The sequence below is a fragment of the Wyeomyia smithii genome, chromosome 3 (assembly GCF_029784165.1).
Source record: "Wyeomyia smithii strain HCP4-BCI-WySm-NY-G18 chromosome 3, ASM2978416v1, whole genome shotgun sequence".
Taxonomy (NCBI): domain Eukaryota; kingdom Metazoa; phylum Arthropoda; class Insecta; order Diptera; family Culicidae; genus Wyeomyia; species Wyeomyia smithii.
Window position 1 is genome coordinate 70768579 of NC_073696.1, and position 27143 is coordinate 70795721.

Here is a 27143-nt window from a genome sequence, read left to right on the forward strand (position 1 = left end):
TGTCGTTCTCTTCTAGCATGTGCGTCAATTTTCTCTTTAGTGTGAGAGCAGTTGTTTTCGCAGTGCAAGATGTTCTCCTGCACTCTAGAGGTTATCTGAGGAGAAAAGACCAGCATGGGCACAAGCATATCGTGCTTGTTGAAGAAGCACCAAGAATTTCTCGTAATGCATCAAAGTCGGAGTTAACTATATATCCTCAAAAACCAAATCCAATAATACTTACGTTATCATAATGAATGGTTTTGTCTTATTTAACTCTGATTAAATCAAATCCTTAATATGGATCTTACTTTCAAAATAATATAGTAGCCCTTACAAAGGTTCATTAATTGGCAAACATAAGAAGATATGTTAAACAAAATTATTAACAAACTCCTGCAAAAAATCGTAGCAATCAACAATTCCATTTTTGTTTTTTGCTTGGCCTACAACTACATTCACTGTATTACGTAGACAGCTAATATACGTTTATTATGGTAAAGCTTAGAATAATAATATATCATCTAACAATTTTGAAATGTAAAAAAAGATTCTGAATGAATTTAAGAAAATAAACCAAAAACAAACAAGCATTCGCAAGCTCTTATTCTCATATGAATGTGTCTATTTGGGAATTTACTCTTTCGATACTATCCGGTCACGATTATTTAGTGAATACCGAAGATGAAATCAAATAAACATCCGTTGCAAAAATTTACAATTCTTGTTGAGTAATTTATGGTAATCATATTTATGAGATAAACTTCCAATACCATTAACAGCAGCATTGCAGTTTTTCCTCGATTGCACACGAATAGAAATGTACCAACGAAAATGTACCACTGCAATACGAATAGTACCGCTGCAGTACGAACAGAAGTGTACCGCTAAAATGTACGAATAGAAGTGTACCGCTGCAATCATAGACGATGAGAGACCTGCGGTTCTTTACTCCACTGGTACTGTTGCTTTTACCGGCATATTTTCTTTCAAGAAATCAGTTTTTATTAGGTTCTGAAAGCAGGTTTAGAAATTGTTCAAGAATGGGAATTGTTTCAAACTTTTTGGAAAACTTTTACTTTCGAGACATCATATTAGTCTGAGCTCATGGAAGCAAAAACAAGTTGACCCATTGGGACGGGAAGACTCTGTCAATTTTTATTTCGATATTGATACAGAGAATATCACAGGAAATGGATGGTGTCCATTTATGTCGTCTATGCTAGGAATGCTCGCATGTAATTGGTTCATTATTCGCGTAAATTTTTCATTGAAACTGATAACTAGCATATTACAGAATAACTAGCATATTACAGAATTGTTATACATTTTATGTATCCAACAACATATTGGTTATTGTTATCCATCATGTTATTATGCTGTTATTAACGTTTGAAATCTGACGCAACATTTGCCAGCTTCATTTCAAATTTTGCAGAATGCATCCCAGTAAAGTAAACAAAGACGTAGTCTCACGTCAAAACTAGTTTTAAGGTACAAAAATAGTTATATCTCTTCAGAGATGAAACCTAGAAATTCTGTGTCTTCGGCAAAGCTTCATAGAATCAATAGCTCTACAATTTTACCAAAGACAAAAAAAGTTGATTTTTCTAAGTGTAATACTAGATAAATAAGCAATTATATGAAAATGTCAGATACTTCTAATCAGTATACTGAACAACTCTTCCGAAGACAGCAAACCCCTAAAATGTAAGGAAAAGCGAGAAAAGATTTTTGACCGTCTTTTTTCGAAACGGCCCCGCTGTGCACTGCTGACAGGTGCCGACCGATCTTCTCGTACATCCAATCATATCGATACCAAATGCTGATTTGTAAAGGATATAGTAGAAAAATAGTTTCGTTGCAATCCAGTAGTACACAGTAACTTGTCACTACTTCAATAATATCTATTACAAATCATTTGAACTTCAACCTGTAAAGGCCTATTTTCTTATTTATAATCGTGTGCGTTGCGCAAAAAGAAGATGTTTTGAAGAAAAGTGCATTGTCTCAACGCTGTTAGTCCTAAAATGAATTATATAGGAAAATATCGTTTTGGATATAAATGTCGAAAGCTTAAAAATAAGAATAAAACGGAAAAAACTTATTTAATTTTTGGATTTTGACTAGAACATACTCTTAATGGACAACATTTGAATTTAATTCCAGTCACTTTTGGTGTCCTTCAAGGCACTCTTCCGGTGACTATTCGTTTCATGTTGTACATAAACGGCATTTCATATTCGCAAGACTAAGAGTGAAATGAAACTCCCTCTGGAAATTTAAAATAAACACAGTTTTTGCACGGGGCATTCTTGCCTTGCAAGAACTTGCATGACCCGCCTTCAAAAAAACATACTTTAAAAAGTTTTAAAAAGTGCCCGCTAAAAAGATTTCGGAAAAGGCTGAATAGCAAACTTATTCCATCTGCGATAAAATGGGTAGATAAAATCAGTAAACATTCGAGCATTTTATATATGAGATATACACTATCAGCTACATATGAAGGATAGATTGCTGTTCAAGCAGGACATATATTATTCTATATACCCTTTATAGACTAATGGATAGAGGCAGAGAAAAATTAAAATTGAAACAAAAAATAGAAAATATTATATATACATTTTGACTACCACAAGTTAAGTGTTAGTTTAAAGGGGATTAGCATGTTGAGACAAAACTAGCTCTTACCTAGCATTATGGCCACTCCAATGGATGATTGTAGACCCATTACCTTTGCGTATCTTATATTGAAAGGGATAATTAAAAAATATTGTTGCTCATAAATGCTTCAGCTTGCAGGCATAAATTACTTCCAAAATGAGTATATTTTTGTCAACAGTTAATTGTTAATTGTAGGGCTAGGTAAAAACTGAATTCAATAAAGGTTTATTATAAAAATATTCCCCGTGTCGAACTTATACTGCGTACCGGTATCAAATAACAACATACGCATTCACCGTATAACAGTGAATGCGTATGTTTTTATTGTACGACATTTAAGTAGCATTTAAGATAGGATCGCTAGAATTTGAATGATCTGCTATTTCGCTTTCGGGGAAAGTTATCGCCGCGTCGAGCCTGCTGCGGTGCCGATAATGTCTTTATCCGGCGGAGAAAAAAAATTGACGCACGCCTATGCCTAATGAATATTGTATTTCAATTCGACGAGCCCGTGATAATGGGTCCAGGGAATACCTCCGCTCCAATCGGGGGCCGGTTCGATTTCACTTTTTTGTTGTTGCCTGTGCTGCGATAAAAGAAACCTATTTCCCTCCGATAGGTTTCACTTTTTTACCATGGAGTGTTGAAATTTCCTCTAGTATGCGTCTCCATCTCTACATCTCTTGGTACGATTTTATTTTCATTGCCTCTGATCCGATTTAACATTTCTTTTCGCTTTTTTTCTCTTACTTTCTCCCGTCCTAGGTCCTGATGGAGGGTACCCCCAAGTATCTCGATTACACCGAAGTGATGCAAACTTTCCTCCAGATCGAAGGTGTCGTACGTGTACATAATTTAAGAATATGGGCGCTCAGCATCAACAAGATTGCTTTGTCGGCTCACTTGGCTGTCGGTAAGTATATTATTTTTTTAGCGTCCACGTTTTATAGAATGAAACCTCAGGAGATTTAATCGTTTAATGGTTATCGTTTGATTCGATGGTTTTTTTTCGCAATAAGCAACGATGCACTGTCTAAATGATTATATGACACTTAATACATCGAAAAATACTCAGCTAGAATAAATAAATTGAACCCCACGAGAACATTTTCTAGAGGGAGAGGATTTGCTAGTTTGCCATTCCAATGTAACAACTTACAGAAAACATTCCAGCCAATTTGACTGGCGAAGTGCATCCCATCTGAAGAGGTTTTAGAGTAGCACTTTCACCTTCGTTACTGCAACCCACTTTGCTCTCTAGCGTTGTTCTTGTGGTTCCTTCGCTAACTCACTCAACCATCGTTTTAGCGATGAGTTCTCGACTCCCTAATTTAATGTAAAATAATGTAATATTCTCATCGCAATCGCAATCGAACGTTTTGCTTTTCTTTCGCCCTTTCGCAGAGCCCAACACGGACACGGAAGCGGTGCTCCAGCAGGCAACACGTTCCGTTCATGCAAAATATGATTTTTTCGAAACCACACTGCAGATCGAGGAGTTCCAGGCAGACATGGAAGATTGCAATCAATGTACGAATCCAATTTGAGGGCTGCCACTGCATTGGAGTAGTTTGGGGGAGGCGTACTGTTTTCTTTCGGGTGGGTGGCCTGCTGAAAGGTTCGACTATGTGTGTATCAAAGAACGACTGCTGAATGTTCGTTGGAAGTGAAATCGACTGAATCTGTGTTTGTGTGCGTATGTGTAATTTATAGCAGATTTGAAATTGGAGGAGTAATACAATCACAGGATCAGAGCCGAGCGGCGGGTAGGTGAAAAATCATAAACTTATTTGTATTCAGATGATACGGGACCAGTAATGAAAGATGAAAAATCCGACAGAACGCCACAAATAAAAGCAGGCATCCGAAAGCCTAAACATGTGGAAATTCTGTAGAAGAAACAAGAAATGAAAGAAATTGTAACCTTTGAATATTTATGAGAGCGTGCTCTGTTAGCGAAAAGAGATACGGCGATGACTGCTGCGAAAGAAGTTTAGATATATTTCGTTTACTGTTCCAGTTTTTAAACATGAAAACATACCCATCGGTCTGTAATGTGGCTTTCTCTGGTGCGGATGGTTGATTTCCTTTGGCCTTAGCTTAGCTGACCGATCGGGGAGCATTGTTGCGAAGATAAGCTTGCTGCAATGGAGCATGTTCTCCCCAACGAGAAAACGTATGCGATGTGTTTCGGAGATAAACGAGAAGTGCTCAAATTGATTTAATAAAATTATTATGGATGCATGCGTCCAATAGAAGAAGATCAAAAGATTTTTTCCCTGCTCGTAGTTGACGATATGTAGAATGTTTAGGATTTTTTTTTATTGTGAATGGCGTTTCACTCTGCTGTTCTCATAACAACTAGTAAATATCTTCCGTCACTTGAGTGTTCTAGTTATCGTCATTTTGGTGCACAAACGAACGTCGACGGTCTTTGTGTTCGGGGTGCTAAAATGTTTTGTCCCGCCCACAAGTACACTTGCCACGGTTGATGCTTTTCAAATGAATCCAACCAAGGTCACAGAACAATGACACATTCTACCTGTGCGACAGTGTACTTCTGCTTGTCTCTGTTGTGTAATTCGAGCTCAGTCATCCTCAGTCACGGGCGTGACATCAGAAATGCACCTGACAGAGATGTAGTACCGCGACGTTGGCTCAGATGCTTCCTAGGTGCTATGCTATAACTGTGCATATTCCGAATTAAATATCTGGGAATGGAAACGCTAGAAATGATGACCTTGTTGCAAGTTTGTCAGTTTTCACTAACGGGAGCGATGCGATGGAACCGCATTTTCCCGCAAGCTAATGAGGTTTATTTAACGTAGAATAAATATTTAGTAGAATAATGAAGTGGTTCTAAAAATTTACCGCACTGCTGCTTGCTATTCGGGTAAACAATTCTCAACGGAACTTTATCAAAATGATAAGCCAACGATTTCCTGTTTTTTGACTGACATTATAAACACAGACATTTTTTCCGATAGATTTGCTAACACCGAGGTTAGTATGGAAAGTGCAAAAAAATCAGTTTAAATATTTACAAAGACTGTGAGCAGAAATGTTGCTAATTTTTCCAGTAATATGTCATGCAAATACCTGAAGTACAATATAGTACGACTTACTCAGCAATCAATAGATGGGAACAGACATTATTGAAAGGCTGAATTCCGTGACCCAAGAATTATGAAAAACGTTCGTCTGTATCTGGTGTACATGAAAGACCAACATCCATCTGTCTGTGCAGAAAAACATTTTCTTAGAAGTCCATTAGAAATATGGATTCATACCATCTGAAGCAGAAACCGACTTTCTATCGTATAGGAACTATTTGGCAAGTCATCAGCAACTATGCGAAAGTAATCAAAACTTACTTTCGCACACCAGGATTTTTTTTTGCATTCTATACATAATGCCAAATTTTAAATAAGAATGATATCTTCCAGTACAGAATAATAATCTATCATAAGGCAAAATATTATTCTATTTTTTTTTCGAATGAAGCGTCCGCAAGCGTCCGAAGCGAAGAAGTACCTTCCCAAAATAGCATTTTAAAACAATTTCTCAAAAAATGAGTCCTGTTCCATAAAATTAAACCAATAGCACAAAATGGCATCTTTTGCCAATTGTAATGTTTAAGCAGGGTTCCTTCTAAATCAAAAATGACAATTAAAAAAAACTTAAAAATAGGACATCTTTTGTGGATAGCACAAACTGTACACAAAATAAAAAAATCTAGCACCAATTTGCAACTTCACCTAGCCTTACTCAACTTAACCTTGCATAATGCATTGAAAGAAAATAACCATCGAGCCGAAAATGAAGTCAAATCATGCCTACCAAGAAAATGGTAACCACGTAAGTACGAAACTGAAAAGCATATAGTTATTTCCTGTCACGAATGCATTTTGGTGAAATGTAGGAGAAAACTTACAAAATACAAGTTTGTAATCTTTTTGAGAATTTTTTACAGGTAGTTTATAGTACATTTTCCGAAGAAGATCGCTATCGTGATCAAATCAAATTTTATTTGCATTTACCCCGAAATCTCAATCAATGTATTTGTTAATCAATTTTCCTAACGTATAAACTCAAAAACTTAAGAACTTTTAGAAATTACCTTCTCAATTTGTTTTGAAAAAATGTCAAGTTTCTCGAAACATGGAAATATTCTTAACTGGTGCCTATTTTCAAACAAGGTATGAAATCTGACATTCGCAACCATCGTAGAATTCTTGCATTTCAAAGTATTTTGAATCACTTGTAAATGAAAAATAAAACAAAACTGGTAGTTTCGAGATCAATGAAGAGAAAAACAGAGTGAAAGAGAGAGAGAGGGTATTCTAAATCATTGAGCATCATGCGGCAAAACGGGATTAGAAAAACGGCGGCATGGCATGCCCACGTCACTTACTATCAATACGGGCTGAGTTGTATATTTAAAACAGAAAATAGCTGATAATAACGTAAAAGATTAAATGTTTTCCTACTATGATTAGCGATTCCGCTTACCATACAATGCACGTGTTGTTTAAGTGAAATTTTGCGTGGTTTAGTCAAGGGTCAATTCGACATTCTAATTATTGTCTATACCTATGAAAATTGACATTTCCAATTTCGTCTAACGATAGGATTTTGTCTTCTCAAAAACCACATTCCTTCGCCAGAATTAAGTACTGATACTAGACACCTTGTTTCTTGTGACTCACGTGAGAGAAACAACGACGACCGCATGGCAGCGAAATGAGTAGGCAACAAAAGTAAACAAAGAGTATTTTCAAAGCTAGGAATCAAAAAAGTTGGAAATAAGATAAGGAAATTGTTTTTATCAGTTGTTTCAGTAGTTCAATATTCAGTAGAATTTGTTTTCTAAAATCAATCTAGTAATAGGCGTGAACCAAGGCGTTCGTAGTTTTTTTTGGCAAGGTTGGTAAACGGCTGGACAGAGCCTACCAGTAGTACAACCCGTACTAGTTGGCATAAAATAGACCCCAGTGTGGTCCAGAGCATACTGCCCAGCAACTCCTATCCCCACCTCCACGTGGTACCGACTGGGATACGACCAACCAAGGGAAGATCGGTGAACCGCTGGGAATTTGGTCATATGCTGACAAGTCAGGAGGAGCTGTTCTACTAGGAGGGCAGCTTGGCTGAGCGTCTGTTCTCTATGTTAGGGGTGGCTTAAACAGCGTCTGATCCGGAGCGGACGGCTGAATTATGAAATGCGGTGTCTCACCAGCCTAAGACGGCAGACCCATCGCGAGACTAGGCATCAGGGCTCTCTTAGAAACAAAACAATGAAACTGATATACTCACGCTGTCATTTCGATTCGAACAGTTTCATTTTCACTTGATTCCTTTCGGCTACTGTCAACGAATCACTTTTTTCTCTCTTTCCCGTCTGTTGTTCATCGGATCGTTACAAATGAAACTAATGACTATTCAAATCGGCGGAGAGAGTGACGGAGAGAGAGACTCTTTCCTTGATGGTAGTTTTCTGATACCGCAAGCCGTAGTTAGAACGGCAATGGCATCCAATAAATACGCTACGCAAATTCCGATCAATATTTCAATATCTCGTGAAGTACTGTATGGAAGCCTTCTGTATCCGACAGCGCTCATTGTCATTTTCAATTGAGAATCGTCATGTGAGAGTGATGGTGATAATCTCCGCTTTCAATTGAAAAGCGTTTGTATCAATTTCAAGCCATTCAGTTGTCAGAATCACAGCAAGAGCTATCGATTGGGTGTCATGTGACTCACGAAGTGCTCGAGAATGATACAAAAGCTTTTCAATTGAAAACGACGGGTCAAAGCGTCACTATATCCTGATAATTGTCAATTGAAAATGACTTTGTCAGGCTCTGCTAGGCATCGCAGCCCTAGTAAGGTAGCATGCCGAAACAATACTACTACGAACAATCGGTGTCGACTTAGGCGAAAGAAAAGGGACAATGATTGGAAACTCGGTATTTGGAACGTCAGAACTCTACTCGAACCGGCACGTGGGGGCATCCTAGCCAGAGAACTGCGAAAAGTTAAAGTGGAAGTCGCATCCAGAGGTTGTCAGCTGACGGAGTTGCTGCTGAGTACACTCGGAAGGTAGACGAGCGGATTGGTGAACCGGTTGGAGATCTAAACGAACAGTGGAAGCACATCCACGACACGGTCAACTATACAGCGCGAGAGATGTTGGACACGATTGCAGGAACCACACGCAACACGTGTTTTGATGCGGAATGCCAAAAGGTGACAGATGAAAAAAATCGAGCCCGTGCTCGCACGATGGTGGCAGCAAATCGTGTGACACGCCATATGCAACGACAGGGAAGGGAACCTGATAACCGATGAGACATTGGTGGCCATGCGTTGGAAGCAACACTTCAAGACGTTATTGAACAGCGAAGAAGATAGAGCAGTCGACAGCTAAGACGAGGTGAGGGAAGCTTGTAAAGAGCTAAAAAATCACAAAGCTGCTGGATTGGACGGCCTCCCAGCCGAAGTTTTCAAAACCTGAAGTGAGCAGCGTGCTATCCATCGGCTCATTTTAAAAGTTAGGACCGAAGACAAACTACCAGCGGACTGGTTGGACAGACTCATTTGCCCAGTCTACAAAAAGGGCCATCGACTCGACTGCAGTCACAATCGAGGTATAACACTCCTCGATTCTGCGTATAAGATTCTCTGCTGCATCCTGTTTCATAGACTGAGGTCGTTGCAGGAAGCCTTTGTTGGAGATTACCAGTGCGGTTTCTAGGTAGGGCGATCTACAACGCACAATGGTCCAGAAACCAAAATTATGGAGAAATTCGGGTCTAGAGCTCCATAGCAATATTTTAAAGAAAAACTTTCTTCTACAAAGTTGTTACATATGATAAAGCGCTCATTGAAAAATTATCAAAAATTAGGGTGACCAAAATTTCGATGCAGTCAAGTATCTAACTTTTTTATCTTTGTAAATAGAAGAAAAACTTGTTCTACAATGTTATAGCTCCAATAATTTTGAGTAACTTTGTAAAAAAGTTTTTCTCTATCTTTGAAAACAACCGATTTATAATGAAAAAACACATTTTGCGCTCTAACTGCTTTATTTCAAGTTTCATCTTAAAACTGTTTATGAACGACTTTTAAAGCTTTTTAAGAGAAACAATTTGCAATGCTGATATCGTAAATATCTCGATTCTACTCAAAGTTATAAATGATTCTCATAAAAAAATTGCTTGTCATTCTTTTTGGGGCAAACATAAAAATTATCTCTTGGTCTCATTTTTAAGGGCATACTTGACTCTATAAGTGGAGAAACTTTCAAAAATATGTTATTTTTCAAATTTGAGTAAATTCAATTTAAAAACATGACAAAGATTTCAATAATTTCATATATTATGCATATAAAAGCACGCAGATTTATCTTTTTGATATTTTTTTTTATAACTAGAAATAATTACCGGTAATTTGACCAAAAAGATTGATAATCGATCAACTGGTTCATAGCTTCGTCCTTTCAAAGAAATTATACACTGTAAATTCAAATTAAGGAAAAAAATTATAAAGAATATTATAAATCAATTTTTTTCTTAAATTAACTGCCTTGAATTAAATGCCTGCGAAATATGAGTAGCGGTGCCCAAAGAGATCCAGCATACACTGATCTTAAAGCAGCATTTGATTGAGTAGACCACAGAACACTTACTTTATTTTTTCGGCTACCGGACCGTTCACCGGTCTAGGGCCGAACGAATTAGGGATGTCCAGCTTCTCCAGTCTCCTCGTACACCAGCCGATCGTGCATCTTCTACTACGGAGTCGACGGCCTCTTCCTGGTTCTCTACTGAAGATAGTTTTGGCGGCTCTCTCGTTAGGCATTCTGGCTACATGTCCAGCCCACTGAAGCCTGCCCCGCTGTATGATCTTCACTATATCAGCATGTTTGTATACCTGGTACAACTCGTGATTCATGCATCGGCACCACACTCCATCTTTCAATTTACCGCCAAGTATCGATCGCAGAACTTTACGCTCAAAAACTCCGAGCACTCGTCGATCAGCTTGCTTCAGCGTCCAAGTTTCATGTCCGTAAAGCGCAACCGGGAGTATCAGCTTCCTATACAGACCACAGAATACATTTAGCCAAACTAGAACAATTGGGAGTGTCATATTGCCCCGTGCGATGGTTTGCATCGTATTTGATGAATCGAACGCTATGTGTGAAGATAGGAACTCAGTTTTCAGCACAGTTCACTAATTTTTCTGGAGTACCCCAAGGTAGAAATCTTGGACCGCCACTCTTTATGTTATTCCTCAACGATATTTTTTTATTTTTGGAGATAGTTGGCGTAAATTGTACGTTGATGACAGCATTCTTTTTAAACTTGTGAGTAATACTACTAGTGGATGTTTTCAGCTTATGGGGCTCTAGAAACCTTCTTTCTGTAAGCGTTCAAAAATGTAGCGGCATCTCTTTCTGTCGGACAAAAAAGCCAATCTTATTTGACAATGCGATCCATCTTGGAATTTTGCTTCGTTGTATGGTGTCCATTCTACAACTCCTGAATTACTAGAATTGAATTTCCGTGCATCGTGCAGCGGTAATTTGTTCGATACGCCCAGAGATTTCTTCCCTGGCGCGACCCCACACATCTGCCAGCCTACGTTGAACGCTGTTGGCTCTTAAGAATGCAAACCTTAGAACGAAGACGTTTTGAGGCTCATGATTTATTCATATGTAAAGTGCTTTTAGGTGAAGTCGATGCCCCGGAAATTCTCGATCAGCTGGATATGTATTCCCCCGAACGATCTCTCAGACTCAGGTCCTTGCAGAGCCTGCCCCAACACAATGTACAATATGGTCAGTTACGTTTTACCCAATACGCTTTATGTAGGACAGCTTCCATAGGTTGCCGATTTGTTTGACTTCAATGTTATTGGAACAACTTTTAAAAACAGAATACGTGTTCATAGACAGATTTTGTGATCGTTTATTCAATAAACAATTAATAAACTTTATTGACTGTATGTTAGTATTAAGTTATTCAATAAGGTGAATACCTTGTCAGATGAAATTTTAATAAATTATACAAATTATATAAATTAACCGCCTCTGGTTGTGTCCGTTTCTTTTCCTGCTGATTTTGCCTCTAGAAACCGATATACTCCCACGGATCCTGTTCTCAATTTTCGGAAAATCGACTTCGAGGCACTACTGGAATACTTGTTCAACTCTGATTGGACCACAATACTGTCTTCGAATGACGTGGATGATATGGCTGAAAGCTTTTGCAGGCATATTTCGGATTGGCTGTTACTTAACGTGCCTGTTCGTAGGCCCCCTCTGTCACCTGCTTGGAGTACAGCTGAGCTACGAAAGCTGAAACGAATGCGTAATACCAATCAACGACGACTCCGACGATACCGCTCATCTGAATCGAAAAATGCTTTTCGTTCTTCTTGCGATGCTTATCGGAAATTGAACAGGAGCTTGTACAAGTCGTATGTGTTGAAAGTTCAATCAAATTAAAAGCGTTATCCCAAGTTCTTCTGGAGTTTTGTTAACTCAAAAAGGAAATATTCTGCCATTCCACCGACAACATTTCTTGACGACGAAAGGTCGAATTCTGATGCTGATACATATGAACAGTTAGCTAAATTCTTCGCTTCTGTGTTTGCACCGAACATCGCTTCTGATCACGAGGTTGAACGAGCTGTAGTTGATGTTCCTGCTGATATTATTAATTTAGACACGTTCGAGATCACCCAATCGATGATAACTGCTGCAACCAATAAGCTCAAAATTTTTTTTTCTCCTGGACCTGATGGGATTCCAGCTGTTGTGTTTCGTCGATGTATTGCCGCATTAGTTTCCCTACTCTGCTCAATTTTTAATAGCTCATTCGAACAGCGGAAATATTCCCGGATATATGGAAACAGTCATTTCTGGTGCCAGTGTTCAAAAGTGGAGATAAAAGTAATATCCGTAACTACCGTGGAATTACAAATCTCTCGGCAGCATCGAAATTATTTGAAACTAGTTGAACGTTCCCGGCGATGCTCGGGATCGAAGGTTTTAAATTTTTTATTCATTTTTCATAATTCATTACTGCTTTAGCACAACTTACTTAAAAAATATTTCACATCTTATACGTTCATCATCACTTTAAATACTTCAATATTTTGAGAGCAGAACACAGATAAACTGGAAGTCGCCATATCGGATTTCCAAACGACGTATGGTGTTCCACTTTCGGAATTATTGAAATGGTTGGCCAAAAACCACTTTAGGTTATTTTTCTGAAGCCGGAAGCCGCCGTTTTGGAAAATGTTGTGTGGAGTATTCCCAGTTCCGAATATACCTATACTGGGTGATATTCGGGCTTTTTGACAATCGTTTACAGTAAAACCTCTTTTTAGGAAATTAAAGTAAGTAAGAAGAATTGAGCATGACCATTCATGCTTATTTCTCCTCTATGATGAAATCTGAAGAGATGATTGTGATTTTTTTCAAAACGAAAATGTTTGTTGGTGTCCAGGGAGCACGTCTGAGAAAAAGTGAAGGTTTTCTGATAACTAACAATTGTGCTTTAATCCACAAAACTATGAAGAAAATAAAAAATGACTTTCAATGCTTCAGTCGCCTCTTGATCTATGTTCAAACCAATGAAATGAGACCTTTCCTCCAGCTAAATGTTCCAAGATCTAGTTTGGGTAAAGCATAGCATAGCATAGCATAGCATAGCATATTTGATCGCCCGTGTGTTGCCCGCGATTGACCAGAATCAGCTGAAATTGCACAAAGAACCGTCAAAATGGTGCCTAGGAGTAGCAAGCCATTTTCAGTGTACAATTCCTGGTGATTTTTCTTTTCACTGGTCAATAACGTAGCTGGCCACGCCCAATGCAGATCAATAGAGGAAGGGATATCGGGAGTGTTAGTTTAATACTTGTTGCTACTAGAGACCGAGGAATCCTCTGCATCATCCACAAGTATCAAAGGAAGGAATTAGTGTTAGTGGAAAGGAATTGATCTGGATCCATCGAGGTTGATGGTGCGATCTTTTCTACACAAACGTTCCAAGATCTAGTTTGGGTAAAGGTAAAAAAGTAAATCGTATCCCGTAATGTGTTACTATTCACAAATCTACGAATACATCAGAAATGTAAATTTTTTATGCTCGACTCACACTGATTCAAAACATGGATTTTTCTGTAAAAAAATATTTGGAAATGTTAAAGAAACAACGAACATTTTATTGAAAGAAAAATCACATTTCATCGTTTTGAATTTTGATTCAGATGCGATTTGAGCTTATGCTTAAAAAGTCAAAGTTTTGCATGTATTATATGTTTTTCAAAAAAATCAAAGAGAGTATTTTAAGATGTTTTTGTATGCAGAAATTATCTTCAAAAATGCTTCGAACATACGTAGTTTTTTGAGTAATATGTCAATTTTTAGCAATAAGATACGTGTTATTTTTTCTCAAATGTCTTTCCTGAACATTAACCAACATTTTATTGGAAAACAATCACATATCATAACTTTAAATTTTGATTTGCAGACAAATTGAGCCTAAATGTTCTTGATTTTGCACGTTTTACTTAGTTTTGTGAATAATACCTACATTTTCAGTAATCAGATACCTATCATTTCTTCTCAAATGTCATTCTTGAATATGAAAGAACATTTCATTGAAAAAAAATCACATGTCATCGCTTTAAATTATGATTTAGAGACAAATTAAGCCTAAAAATCTTTGTTTTGCACTTCTCTTTCTTTTGTAATCAAATACCTGTTATTTTTACTCGAATGTCTTTCTTGAACATCAACGAACTTTTTAATGAAAAAAAATCACATGTCATCTCTTTGAGTTTTGATTTGGAGACGAATTGAGTATAAAAAGTCATAATTTTGCATGTCTAACGTAGTTTTGTGAATAATGTTTCAAGTTTTAGTAATTAGCTATTAATTATTTTTCCTCGAATGTCTTTCCTGAACATGAACAAACATTTTAATGGAAAAAGGATCTCATGTCATCGCTTTGAATTTTGGTTTAGAGGTAAATTTAGCACAAAAAGTCACAATTTTGCATGTTTTGCGTAGTTTTGTGAATAATATCTCAAGTTTTAGTAATCAGATACTAATTTTTTTTCTCTCGAATGTCTTTTCTTCACATTACAAACATTTTAATGAATGAAGAATCACATGTCATTGCTTTGAATTTTGGATTTAGACGCAAATTCAGCTTAAAAAGTCATAATTTTGCTTTTTTCACGTAGTTTTGTGAAGAATATCTCAAATTTTAGTTATCAGCTATTAATTATTCTTCCTCAAATGTCTTTCCTGAACATTAAGAAACATTTTAATGAAAAAAGAATCTCATGTCATCGCTTCGAATCTTGATTTAGGGGTAAATTCAGTATAACAAGTCACAATTTTGCATGTTTTACTTAGTTTTGTGAATAGTAATCAGACACTAATTATTTTTACTCGAATGTATTTCCCGAACGAAACAAGCATTTTAATGAATAAAGAATCACATGTCATCGCTTTGAATTTTGATTTAAGACAAATTCAGCTTGAAAAGTCCTAATTTTGCATGTTTTACGAAGTTTCGTGAATAATATCTCAAATTGTAGTAATCAGATACTAACTATTTTTCCTCAAATGTCTTTCTTGAACATTAACAAAGATTTTAATGAAAAATGAATCACATGTCATTGCTTTGAATTTTGATTTAGAGGCAAATTCAGCATGAAAAGTCATAATTTTGCATGTTTTACCTAGTTTTGTGAATAATATCTCGAATTGTAGAAATCCCTAGTAACAAAATTGGTTATATCAAAGTTTTATAGCCCTTTTTTGGCTGTGAAAAGTACTATAAAACTTTAATAAAACCAATATTGTTACTTGGGATCAGATACTTATTATTTTTCTCCAAATGTCTTTCCTGAACATCAGCGAACATTTTCCGGTTAAAAAACCTTTATGCCACCGCTTATTTTTCTGATTTAGAACGATTTTAAATGATGATGATTGCTGTACGCCACAGAGACGGAGAAAATAATATCAATAAGATCAAGCGTTACAGAATTCCATTTTTATATAGTAGATTATTGTCAATCGAAGTCTTCTAGCTGGAATGAAGTGCTATATCTCTACAGACCAGCATGGTTTTATGCCTGGACGATCGGTTACCACGAATTTATTGGAATTTACGCATACTTGTTTTACACAACTGGAAGCAAAATGCCAAGTGGACGTGGTTTATACGGATTTGAAACCTGCATTTGACAGAATTGACCATCGTATACTATTGCGCAAAATTAACCTGCTTGGTGCCTCTGACAGCTTTGTTGCATGGCTTAGTTCATACCTGTGTGATCGATCACTTCGGGTGAAATTGGGAGCGTGCAGCTCAACTCCGTTCGTCAACTTGAGTGGTGTACCTCAAGGAAGTAACTTGGGACCGCTGCTTTTTACAATATTTTTAAACGCTGTTAGTATTTTGCTTGGTGACGGATGTAAGCTTATATATGCGGATGACCTAAAACTATATTTCGCCGTGAAGTGTATAGAAGATTGTCACCGTTTGCAGCAGTTACTGGATATGTTTGTAGAATGGTGCCATCGTAATAAGCTGATTGTCAGCATCTCTAAATGCTCTGTAATGACATTTCATCGGAACTCGCAGCCTATAAGTTTCAACTACCACATCGATGGAGTCGTGCTCAACAGGGTTGAAGAGATGAATGACTTGAGTGTGACAATGGATAAGAAACTCTCCTTTGCTAGTCATCGATCGGCCGTCATTGCTAAGGCTAATCGTCAGCTGGGGTTTATAACCAAAATAGCCAAAGATTTTAATGATCCGTATTGCTTGAAAGCTCTGTATTGCTCTTTAGTGCGACCTATCTTAGAGAATGCTTCACTAGTTTGGCTTCCACATCAACTGACCTAGAGTTTACGAATTTAAAGAGTGCAATAGAGATTTGTCCGATTTGCATTGAGAAATCTGCCTTGGCGTGACCCACAGAACTTGCCTCTAAACTGTGATCGCTGCAAGCTAATCAATCTTGACACCCTAGCTCGACGAAGGAAGATTCAGCAGGCAACATTTGTCGCCAAGCTTCTGAACAATGAAGTAGATTGTCCCAAACTACTATCTTTACTTGGTTTTCGTGTTCCATCGCGTGCTTTAAGGTCTCATACTCTTCTCCAAACATGGTTTCATCGCACAGCGTTTGGATTTAATGCCCCTATGTCTTCGATGATACGTACATTTACTTCTGCTGAAGATTAATTCGAATTTGGTGAGCGTTCCAGTTGTTTCTCCAGTCGAGTAGCAAGATCTGATTGTTTTACATTATGACATTGACGATAGTGATATATTCGTATTCATTAAGACTTTATGTTAGATGGATAAATAAACTAATAGATAAATAAATACATAAATAACTACATTGGTGGTTTTCAAAAATTAGTCAAGAGCAGCATCCATGCAAAGTTGCAACCGAATCAAAAAGGGTCGATCGAAATCGTTTACCAATTGTTATTACTCTTCAAAAGAATCTTAGAAAAACCAGTATTATTATTATTTTAAAAACTGCACTTAAACCCCTGCAGCAATTTTAATGTATTGGATTTCGAAAAGTTGACTAATTACACTGATAACTTCATTACAATATTTTCTCTGCACCTAAAACGACCACTCAAAGCGAGAAAAGTTGTTATCTGATAAGCAGAGCACTTGAAATCAGTTCATTGCATTACGGCGAGTTTATAATTTTTAGCTACGTATAGATATTGATCACCGGATCGATTAGTGTGCAAAACTTTGCGGTCCACGACTATCCTCTCGCATGTGTATCTTCCGCCCATAATGACTGTCTAGGGAAAAGTTTTTACACTACTTCAGCGCGAACCGTGCCATTCTAACCTTAGGGTGCGAACCCTCAATTGCAGGCTAGACCGTTCTTGCCACTTCCTCCCACCGTGATCGGTGAAATTCTAATTGGGTTAAACATTTATTGCAATTTCCCACTCAACACACTTCCGGTACTCAGAACTAATATAGAGCTAACGTTAGCGGACGGACGTTCCGACGCACGTGCGGTTAAGGTGAAAGGGAAGAGGGGAAATGATGTTGGGGCCTGATTTTGTTGCGCCGATATTGGCCGGATTCGTGTGGCCTGACGGGTACTGTTGAACTGTTCTCTCTTTCGTGACTCTAGCAGGTAAGTAAAACTTTTTGATTGCAAATCTCCTTCCCTGCAGCACTGAGGTGTCACGGTGAAATAGAAGGAAATAATCTAAATTGACTTGTGTTTTACGGGGTTCTGTGGTGCTACAAGTTTTCAATCAAGGAAAAAATAACAGATTGTTTTTACGGTTGTGGATTAAATATGAAGCAACCAAAGCAGAGCACACCTTTGGGCAGAGAAGTTGTGTTTCGGAGATGCTTATCAATTATCGACGGATGGTTTGTTTTTGTCACTGGACGCTCTCGTAATATTGTTTTACAAGAAAGATTGAACTAAATTTGATTTAATCACAAAAAGAAAATGAGCTTCGGAGAAACTAAAAGCCTTTATTTATCCATATGTGGCCTACTAACCGGCAGTTGTTTAGTACGTAGAAAATAGAGAAAAGGCTATCCTAACTGCAGTTGATTCTAAATAGTGCAACGTGTTTTACACAATCTTCCAACTCTGGGTCTAGTTCTAAACCCCACAGGTGTAGATGTGCTTTGGCAGTAAATAACTGGCGAACGGACTGTGAGCACTTAGACAACCCGAAAGCAATAGAATAAAGCGCCTGATCTGAGTGCAGAATAAAAAGAGAACCTTGAGAGGCAGAATGCAGGCAGGCACCAACACCTACTAGTGTAATACCCATCGAATGTTGAACATTCTGGCTGGCACATGCCATCTCGTCTCGTGGCAAATGGTACGTGTTGCAGAACCAGGAAACGAGTTTGGTGAACATAATTTTCCAATCTCTTTTCAGTCGAGCGTCATGAATCAGCGAAGGCCGATTTTCGCTTCACTTGTGCGCTAGAAACAAAACTTCCGTGTGTCTGGAAGCGGGACGAGGAGGGATCTGCACTGGTGAATGAAGAAAAACTTCACCCGAGACCGGAGATGTGTGGAATTGAGTGTGTTGTGTTCGTGGTGGAGTGTGTATATGAGTGTAGGAGCGGAAAGGAACCTCATCGCCTTGACTCCGGATCTCATTCTGCTAACCCCTACCGAGTTTGATCCCTGCTGGCGTTTAACCTCAACGTGATTTTTATGAAGTCAAAGAACATATTTCCTGTGTCAGGATGTTTTACGTCGCTTTTGGCGAGCAGGAGCAGGCAGCCACGCATTAGGATGCGGAACGAGACCGGCGTTAGTACGGAAGCCTCGCAGAAGTGATGCCTGAACGTGAGCTTCGTACAAGGCGCGAGCATGTTGCGGGGTGTGGCAGAGGGTCGAAGTGCATGGCTCACACATACACAAAAAGGTAGCAAACAGGAAGCATTGATAGTTGAAGTGTATCCGCATTCTCGTTACTGCGGCGAGTAGCACGCGGCGGTCTTGCTTCATAACCACTTGGGAATACGTGCTGCCACTCACTAGTGGCGCTGGATCCGGGAGTAAGGGATCGCTCGATTAAGGATGCTTACAATATTTAGCTGATTTCTGAAACGGGCAGTGCGGTGAAGCGGAGAGCTTCATGCTTGCCAGAGGCGTTCTATCAGCATAAGTGCTTTTTATTGCTTCTCCGGGGTAAAACTGGCTGAGAATAGTTTGTATTTTTTTAACAATTTTAGCAAACAAATCAGTTACATAAAGTTACTTCTACTATGTATTTCGGTTTCCCAGTGATTTTTTTTAGATATAAAGAATAAGAATGTGCATGATTAAACACCCTCATTATGAGAATTTCATAGTTTTTTTTGGCACGAAGACCCGGGTGACCATATTGTTTACACTTTTTTATTCCTCAACCCATTTTGAAAACAATATGAAATTTAGACGGTGATATATCTTTTCACTTTGGAGATAGATTTTTTTTAATCTATGGGATACTAGATGCGTCTCCATCAAGCATTACAATAACCAAGCACCTCTATTGAAGAATTGCAGTATCCAAAAAAATCAAACAGGACTTTTTTCATGGATTTGCTGAATAAATATATTAAATACACAAACAATTTCTCTGTTTGTCATAAACCACTATGAAAATAGAAAAAGAACAGTGGATTTCCCATGGGATTCCTTTTGCTGGTTTGTAAGTAGCCCAAAACCATTGATTCAAAGAAATGCTTAAACTTCAATTACTCAATTATTACTTCAAACGAATAGGAAACTGTTGTTAATTAATTATTAATAATTAATAATTGGTGTATTGAATTTCAGTCGAGTTTTTAAAGAGCGAGAATAATTTGAAGTCATTGCTGAATTTTATTTTCCTAAAAATTTCAGTTGTAATCTTCATACCTACTCTAACAGCTTTGTATATCGAGTTACAGTTCAACAAGGCAGATATTATCTGCAGCATGGTTGCATTAAAAATCCATGTTCTCAAGAGTGGTACTACCTAAATCACAACGCAAATGTCCACGCTTGTCCACGGTTGAAGGGAAAGGGGTAATGGTAATGTCCACGCGGATATGATATTTTTTTTGTTTTCAAAATAATGGAAATCTGGCAAAATTAAATACATTGGTAAATTGCAGATATTCCGGTTTTAAAGTCAGCAATCAGTTTGTTACCAATCTCTTCCGTCTATGAAACAACTTTTAGCTGAACTTAGTATCAATTGCTACAACGAATTTGGAATCAATTGTGTTGGCCTTTTCTTTCATTTATAAACGCAAATTTGAATCATTTTTTTTGTCCTTTTCACTTTTTAAAATTACTTCATTAATTTGAACCAAGTTTATGATCATTTTCATCTGAAAAGGTTTGAACCGGTTTGAAAAAAAAAAAATTATATTACCTTCCTTATTAATTATTTTTTACTTTCAATGCATTTTATATGATTTTCGTTTTTCCTCTTGTATTCTCAAGTTATATTCAAGATTATTTTGTTTTAGAAATCTTCTAGGTTTGAGGGATGTTTTTCAGCTTAAGGTCTATCATCTCTATCTATTTTTTTATCGATATAACTTTTTTTTAAACAGCGCCAATCTACACTACGCGAACTGGAATTTATAAAAGATACTCACGTGTGAAGAGCTCACAAACAACAATCTTTTTTGCTATCAGAAGTTGAATAACGAAACACGCAGCTTGTTCAGGGGGTGCACTTTGGTGATATCGATCTTGACTGAAAACAGTTTGACCAGATCCCTCGAAAATAATATTGTGATAAATGTCGCATTTAGGGCCGAAAAAAAGCAACCCAAGGACCCGTATTACCCTCCGAATACTGCCTCACACGATGGAACGATTTTTATTCATCAAAATTTTTTTTTGACATTTTTTTCTTTTTGTAGATATAACGGCCTAATCAGTCCGTATATAGAAGCAAAAACGATTTTTTGTTTCCTAATCCGACAGTTACGGTGAACCTGTCAGATTAAAAAAAAATCGGTTTTACTTCTATACACGGACTGATTAGGCCGATAAATCTAAAAAATTAACCGCTACAGTTGATAAACAACAAGATCAGGACAATTTTATCCTTAGAAACTAGTTCAGAAGCATGAAAAGTAAGCAATTTATAGTAACATTTTTGTGTTTTAAGAAAGAAAATCTCACGGTGTATATTTTTTCTGGGACGACATAAGTAGTCTTCAACTTTGCAACTTCGCTGGAAGTGGTGAAATTCGAAATTTTTTTTTTTCGTTGCCAAATGTCTTAAAAATGCATAAAACGTCGAGATCTGGTGTTATCTTGAAAAAGAAATTTTGACCGAAAATCGACCTTCTGGGACTTTTTTTAAGCTGTTTTTTAAGCAACCAAAGGCTTAAAATGGAATATTTTAAAACGGGTTTCTAAAATGATTCACAGCTCGTTCCAAACCAGACGTAAAGTATTTTAATATTAATTGGTATCTCAAACTTGATTTTCGTTAGGGTGGTTCATTTATTTTTTTACTAGGGTGGTTCCAGATCTCGACGTTTTATACATTTTGAAGACATTTGGCATCGATTTTTTTTTTTTGATTTTCCCAATCCCAAAAGGTTTGTGTAGAACATGGGACTACTATGATTGGAACGGCAGTATACTCCCCCCTTGGTAGTTTTTTGAAGGTCTAAAAATCACAACTTTGAGCGCGTTGAGGCAGCCCTAAATCATGTCCGATTGAGCTGAAATTTTGCACAGAACATTTTTTGGGCCAATGAACAAAATGTACATGGTCGGTTTTAGAAATTTGACATGACCCTTTTGCTGCCACCCTAATATAAATATATATATATATATATATATATATATATATATATATATATATATATATATATATATATATATATATATATATATATATTTATATATATATATATATATATATATATATATATATATATATATATATATATATATATATATATATATTTATATATATATATTATTTGTTTTGAGGAAAAAAAGTTTTTTTCTGGAGAATATTTGTTTTAGAAAGACAAAATTATTATCTACAACTTTGCCGAACACGTTACCTTAATCATACAAATCGTTTTGACTTTAAAAATATTTGTTATCACCAATACTTTTTCTGCATTGCATATTCACATAGCTTCTCAAAAACGAGTCATGAATTAAAAAAAAAATAGCACAAACTGGTATCTTTTGCCCATAGGAACATCTATGCAAAATTTGAGTCAAAACAGAAATGATATTTGAAAGAATATAATAAAACTGGTACATTTATTGTGGAATTGCTCTGCTCTGAGTGAGCGCGTATAAAGCCACGAAGAATGATATTCTCAAGCATAAAATCCCAAACTGTGTATAGTAAGTAAAGTTAAGGAATCACTGTTATACAGCGTTTTTCTTTTATTTCAAGATCAATCGAAATCCAGGATGAACAATAAGTATTCTGGCATGATTTATTACAACAGTTTCTGAAAATAATTTAGAGTACTATTTTTGAAATTGAGTCATCTCCCTCTTAGTATACATGGATGGCCCATAATACTAGGAAAAGCGAACTTCGTGTGCTGCTTTATGAGCCCATGTTAAGCAGCTTAAAACAATGGTAAAAGTGCGAAATTCAGTCTGAATATTTCGGTATTCGATAAATACATACCAATTCTTCAAAGTTTAAAGTTTTCTGCGAACGACTTTCTGCGACTGCGGTAGAATAGTAAGAAATTATGAGCTGATGGGAGTCAACCGACTTAAACTGGAAAATTTAAGAGTTATACTCATTAGTGCTTTAACTTTCGCACAAAACTCTGCGCAGAACGTGAGTTTACTTTCTCTAAACTGCAGTTTGATTATTAAAAGTCATTATGGTGATACTGGATGGTGGCATTATACCATGCAATTTTGAGGTTAGGTTTCTTTTCACATGACGGTTTTGAGCGTAGAAATGCTACCATTCAATAAATAGCGCTTGAATTCGATCAATGTTTCACACACGTAATTTTAATTGTTTTCGAAAAAATGATCTTGCCAAACTCGAGCATGGACTTTTATTTTAGCATACGTTGGAAATCAATACAAAGTATAGGCCCATAATATGGTGGTTGGGTAAGAATTTATCTTAAACTACAATTGGGTCAAAATGAATATGAAACATATTTTCATGGCATGTTGAGTACCCTTCATGGTTTCATATTCCATTTAATGTATTTTTTCTGTTAAACTAATTTTTAAACAGTAACAATGACATCCGAAATGAAACTATTATTTTTCAAACAAGAACTGGTGTCAATCTACACTACGCAAACTAGAATGTACACTAGCAGGAATCTAGTTTCGAGGTTAGACACCAGGACGTTACACCAGGCGTGCTTTGGTAATATTGATCACAACTGAAATTCGTTTGACCAGACTCTTCGAAATTCACATGGTGTTCAACGTCGTCAATGTGGGCCGGAAAAACACAACCCAATGCCCCGTTGCACTCTGCTTTATACTAGCATTAATAGTTTATCACTAACGATCGAGACAACGATCATTTTGGACATGTTTTTCAATTGGGATAGCGTTTGGGTGGAGTTGGAGTGAATCTACAAATGCAATTAATAACCACAACTCGAAAAAAAAAACAGAGAGAATGAGTAAGTTGCTTCGATTTGAGTAAAGGGCAATAAACAACTGCAACTGTTAATGTTAATGGAATTTCCAATGCGACTAAGATTGATTCAGTAAGAACATTTTCTTTGCTGTCATAGAACTAATTATGGTATATTTACCGTTCTGCTGCTGCTAGAGAACCAAAAATAACTCATTGAAAAGTGTTTCAGTGAAAACTCAAAAATTTCCAAAATTAAGTTTTTAACATCTCAAGAACAGATGCATTTATAAATTTTACTACCAAGAGCCTCATGATTTCAAATTACTATTAAAATAATATTGCATCATTGGAATTTTTTTTCTTCATATCCTTGAAATTTGTAAAATTGTATTAAACTTAAGTGAAAATTTGTTTTCTATTTTTCCATCCAGGTCTTTTTATCAAACATTTCATAAGAGCGATAGGTAGCCAGCCGTGTGTAGACGCTTTATTTATTGCGTCTGTAATAATCGCGTTGAATTGTAGTGCATTGTGCAAGAAATTGTGCAACTCGTGTGACAGTTGTAGTCGAGGGAATTCCTGGTTGATTCCAGTACATTTGGAGTTAATTACTAGTGAGGAGATTCAGGAATTTTAATTTTATCACTGATTTTCATGTACAGTGTATCGCTTTGCAAATGGCTGCTTTGAAGGCGCCGAGCTGTGTTGGTGACCTTTCTTAACGTTCGGGAGAGTGTATTGTGTTTGAAGTTAATCGCATGATACCTCTTCTTCTGTGTTGCGATGCTCGTCGTCGATGGCAGATGGCACCATCTGCTGCGAGGCAGAAATAAAGAGAGCGGCAACTGAATTCATGGAAACGATTTGTTCATGCTCGTTCGCTTGCGAGCGGCGGCAAGCTTGACTCACTGAATGCTGCTTCGGTGTCTAAGATAAGTGCATACATTTACAGACATTTTTACAGTCATACCTTGATATAAGCCTTTTTTTCGTTACGTTATATCGAAGCACGAAAATAATTTCTTTTTTCAATGATGCAAAACTCTTGGTGATTACTCAAGGTTGCGTGGAGGCTTATTTCCCTTCATCTGGCAGTATGTGTAGACCTGTCTTGTGCCCTTTTAGGGGCCGTTCAATAATTACGTAAGTATATTTTTCCTTTTTTTTTCATTTTTTCTCATTGTTGATATTATTATCTCTTTCCCTTGAAAAGACGCAAATCGCGTCGCTTCGTGTTCAGCATAGCATCAGCGTTAGCGATTAATTTCAACGTCGAACTCGTCACTAAAGTGTACTTGAAAAGTGTTGTTTCGATATGCATTGTTTTTGTTTTGGTATTCATGACTTCTCTAGCTTTTGAATAATTATTTTTGCTCCAAGCCAAATTTTTGATAATTATGCTAAAGAAGTAACACACCTAATTTAGGACCTTTTTGGCTTATGTGTGTGCCTGGATTTTTTGTAATTTAGTTTAGTTTAGTCTAGTTTAAATTTAGCTTTGAGTGTGTGAAACCACTTTTGTAAGTATTTTTGCGTTGACGATTGATATTTACTGCGAATATTCATATAGTTAAAAACAAGAGTAGGCTCGATGCGGCCATACCCGCGTTCGGAAATAGTTTACATTCTTACAACTCACGTTCGAATATAAATCACATGTCACATGTGATGAAGATAACAACCGGATATCGTATAGTGGCGAAACATAATTATTGTTCAGAGTATTGTTTTGTAGTTTCAAATATATCAACTTCATCAATTCTAAAATAAGAAAAAGACAGGTAGGTTTTGTTTTTAGTACAATGACCAATCGTTTGAGTTCGGTTTAATGACCAATCGTTTGAGTTTGGTTTGAGTTCGGTACAATGACCAATCGTTTGAGTTCGTTTTGAAATATTTGATCGTATTGCCTGCCACGGCGAATCCTGATCTTACCTACCTCATCATACTAACACAAATTCCCTTCATGTGACATTCGTAGAGATGCAGAGGTGAACTCTGTCTCATAACAACGTTTGTCGAACTAACAATCCTCTTTCTATTTTCTCCCAAAGACCGCAAGGACGTGGCCGGCGCCGTTATTGATCTTCCTGTAGTGAGAGTTACTGAATTGTTGTACATTGAAGATGGTATAACATCCCAAAAACTATCTATGTGGTTCTCTGTGCAACTTCACTAGCTCAGGTCAATTACGGAGGTGCAACTACGATATGTGCGGTCGTCAATGCTCATGCTCCAGGTCTTTTCATGAAACGTTTTGGAATAATGTTGAATTTTAGGAAAAAAAATAAAATTGAAGAGAAAACTAAACCCTTATAAATTTGATGTTTATTTTCCACTTTCTTCAAATTAAAACTAAAATGACTTGAAAACAAATGAATTTACGAAGTAAATGAACTTTTTGATGCAGAATAATTTTTTTTATCGTTTAACATCGGTAGAATATAATTATTTACAAAAATGACAAAATTGATAATGTTTTCTAAAACTTCAATTTCAATTCCCTATCCTGAATTTTATACAAAACGCATTTGTTATAACTTCAGGTTTCTTTTAAAAAATAAGAAGAAATTTAACTCTTTTATTTTTAAATCAAAAACTGCTGTTCGATTAAAGATCTCTGTACTGAAATATTTTTTCAGCTTGCCTATTTTTTAGATCTTGAAAACATTTTTCAATCAAATGATAATCTATGCCAAAATACATTCGCCTTTTTATAAAATTAGTCTTGCCTCTAAATTTTTCACCTGCGACAAATACGCAGTTTGCCAAGCCAAAATGGTGTGCACAGTTTCATTTAAATCAAAAATAGTCGTTGTTCGCGGTGTACTCCCGCGTAAAGAGCTTACTAGCAGGAAGCAAGTTTGCTGGCTTGAAGCAAGGCACCAGGCGTACTCTGGTTTGCCGGTGTCTTACCTTGAGCTTCGGTTGCAGCTGATGTCCGGTTGACGAAACCATTGTAAATTCGCGTGGTATTCGATGCCGTCATTTTGAGCCGGAAAAACATAACCCAAGGACCTGTTGTTCCATCCGGATACAGCTTCATACGATGGGTTTCTACATACTATAAATCATGGTTGATCATTCAAGATCATGCAAACGATAATTTGGACATGTTTTTTAATTCGGAGAGCGTTTGGATAAAGCTGGACTGAATTTAAAATATTATCAATAACCTCAACACAAGAACGGAGACAAGAAGTAAACTAAACTACACGAGTGAGAAATGAAAGGATTACTATTTGCAATGTCTATGCTCCTTGGATCAAGCAAAAGAGCGGAAAAGGGTTTTTTTTATCTGATAATGTTTCATTATAAATACGCATTTTTT

The 27143-nt window shown here is 36.8% G+C and overlaps 1 protein-coding gene across 1 annotated transcript in view; it reads left to right on the plus strand.

Annotated features, from left to right (window-relative positions):
* The window catches only part of LOC129728339 (proton-coupled zinc antiporter SLC30A2-like), an 84072-nt gene extending 65181 nt beyond the window's left edge, over positions 1-18891 (plus strand). Inside the window, exons 7-9 of the mRNA XM_055686776.1 lie at positions 3409-3556; positions 4048-4173; positions 18641-18891. Coding sequence (XP_055542751.1) covers positions 3409-3556; positions 4048-4173; positions 18641-18891 — 525 coding nt within the window. The remainder of the gene's footprint in view (positions 1-3408; positions 3557-4047; positions 4174-18640) is intronic.
* Positions 18892-27143: the final 8252 nt, after the last annotated feature.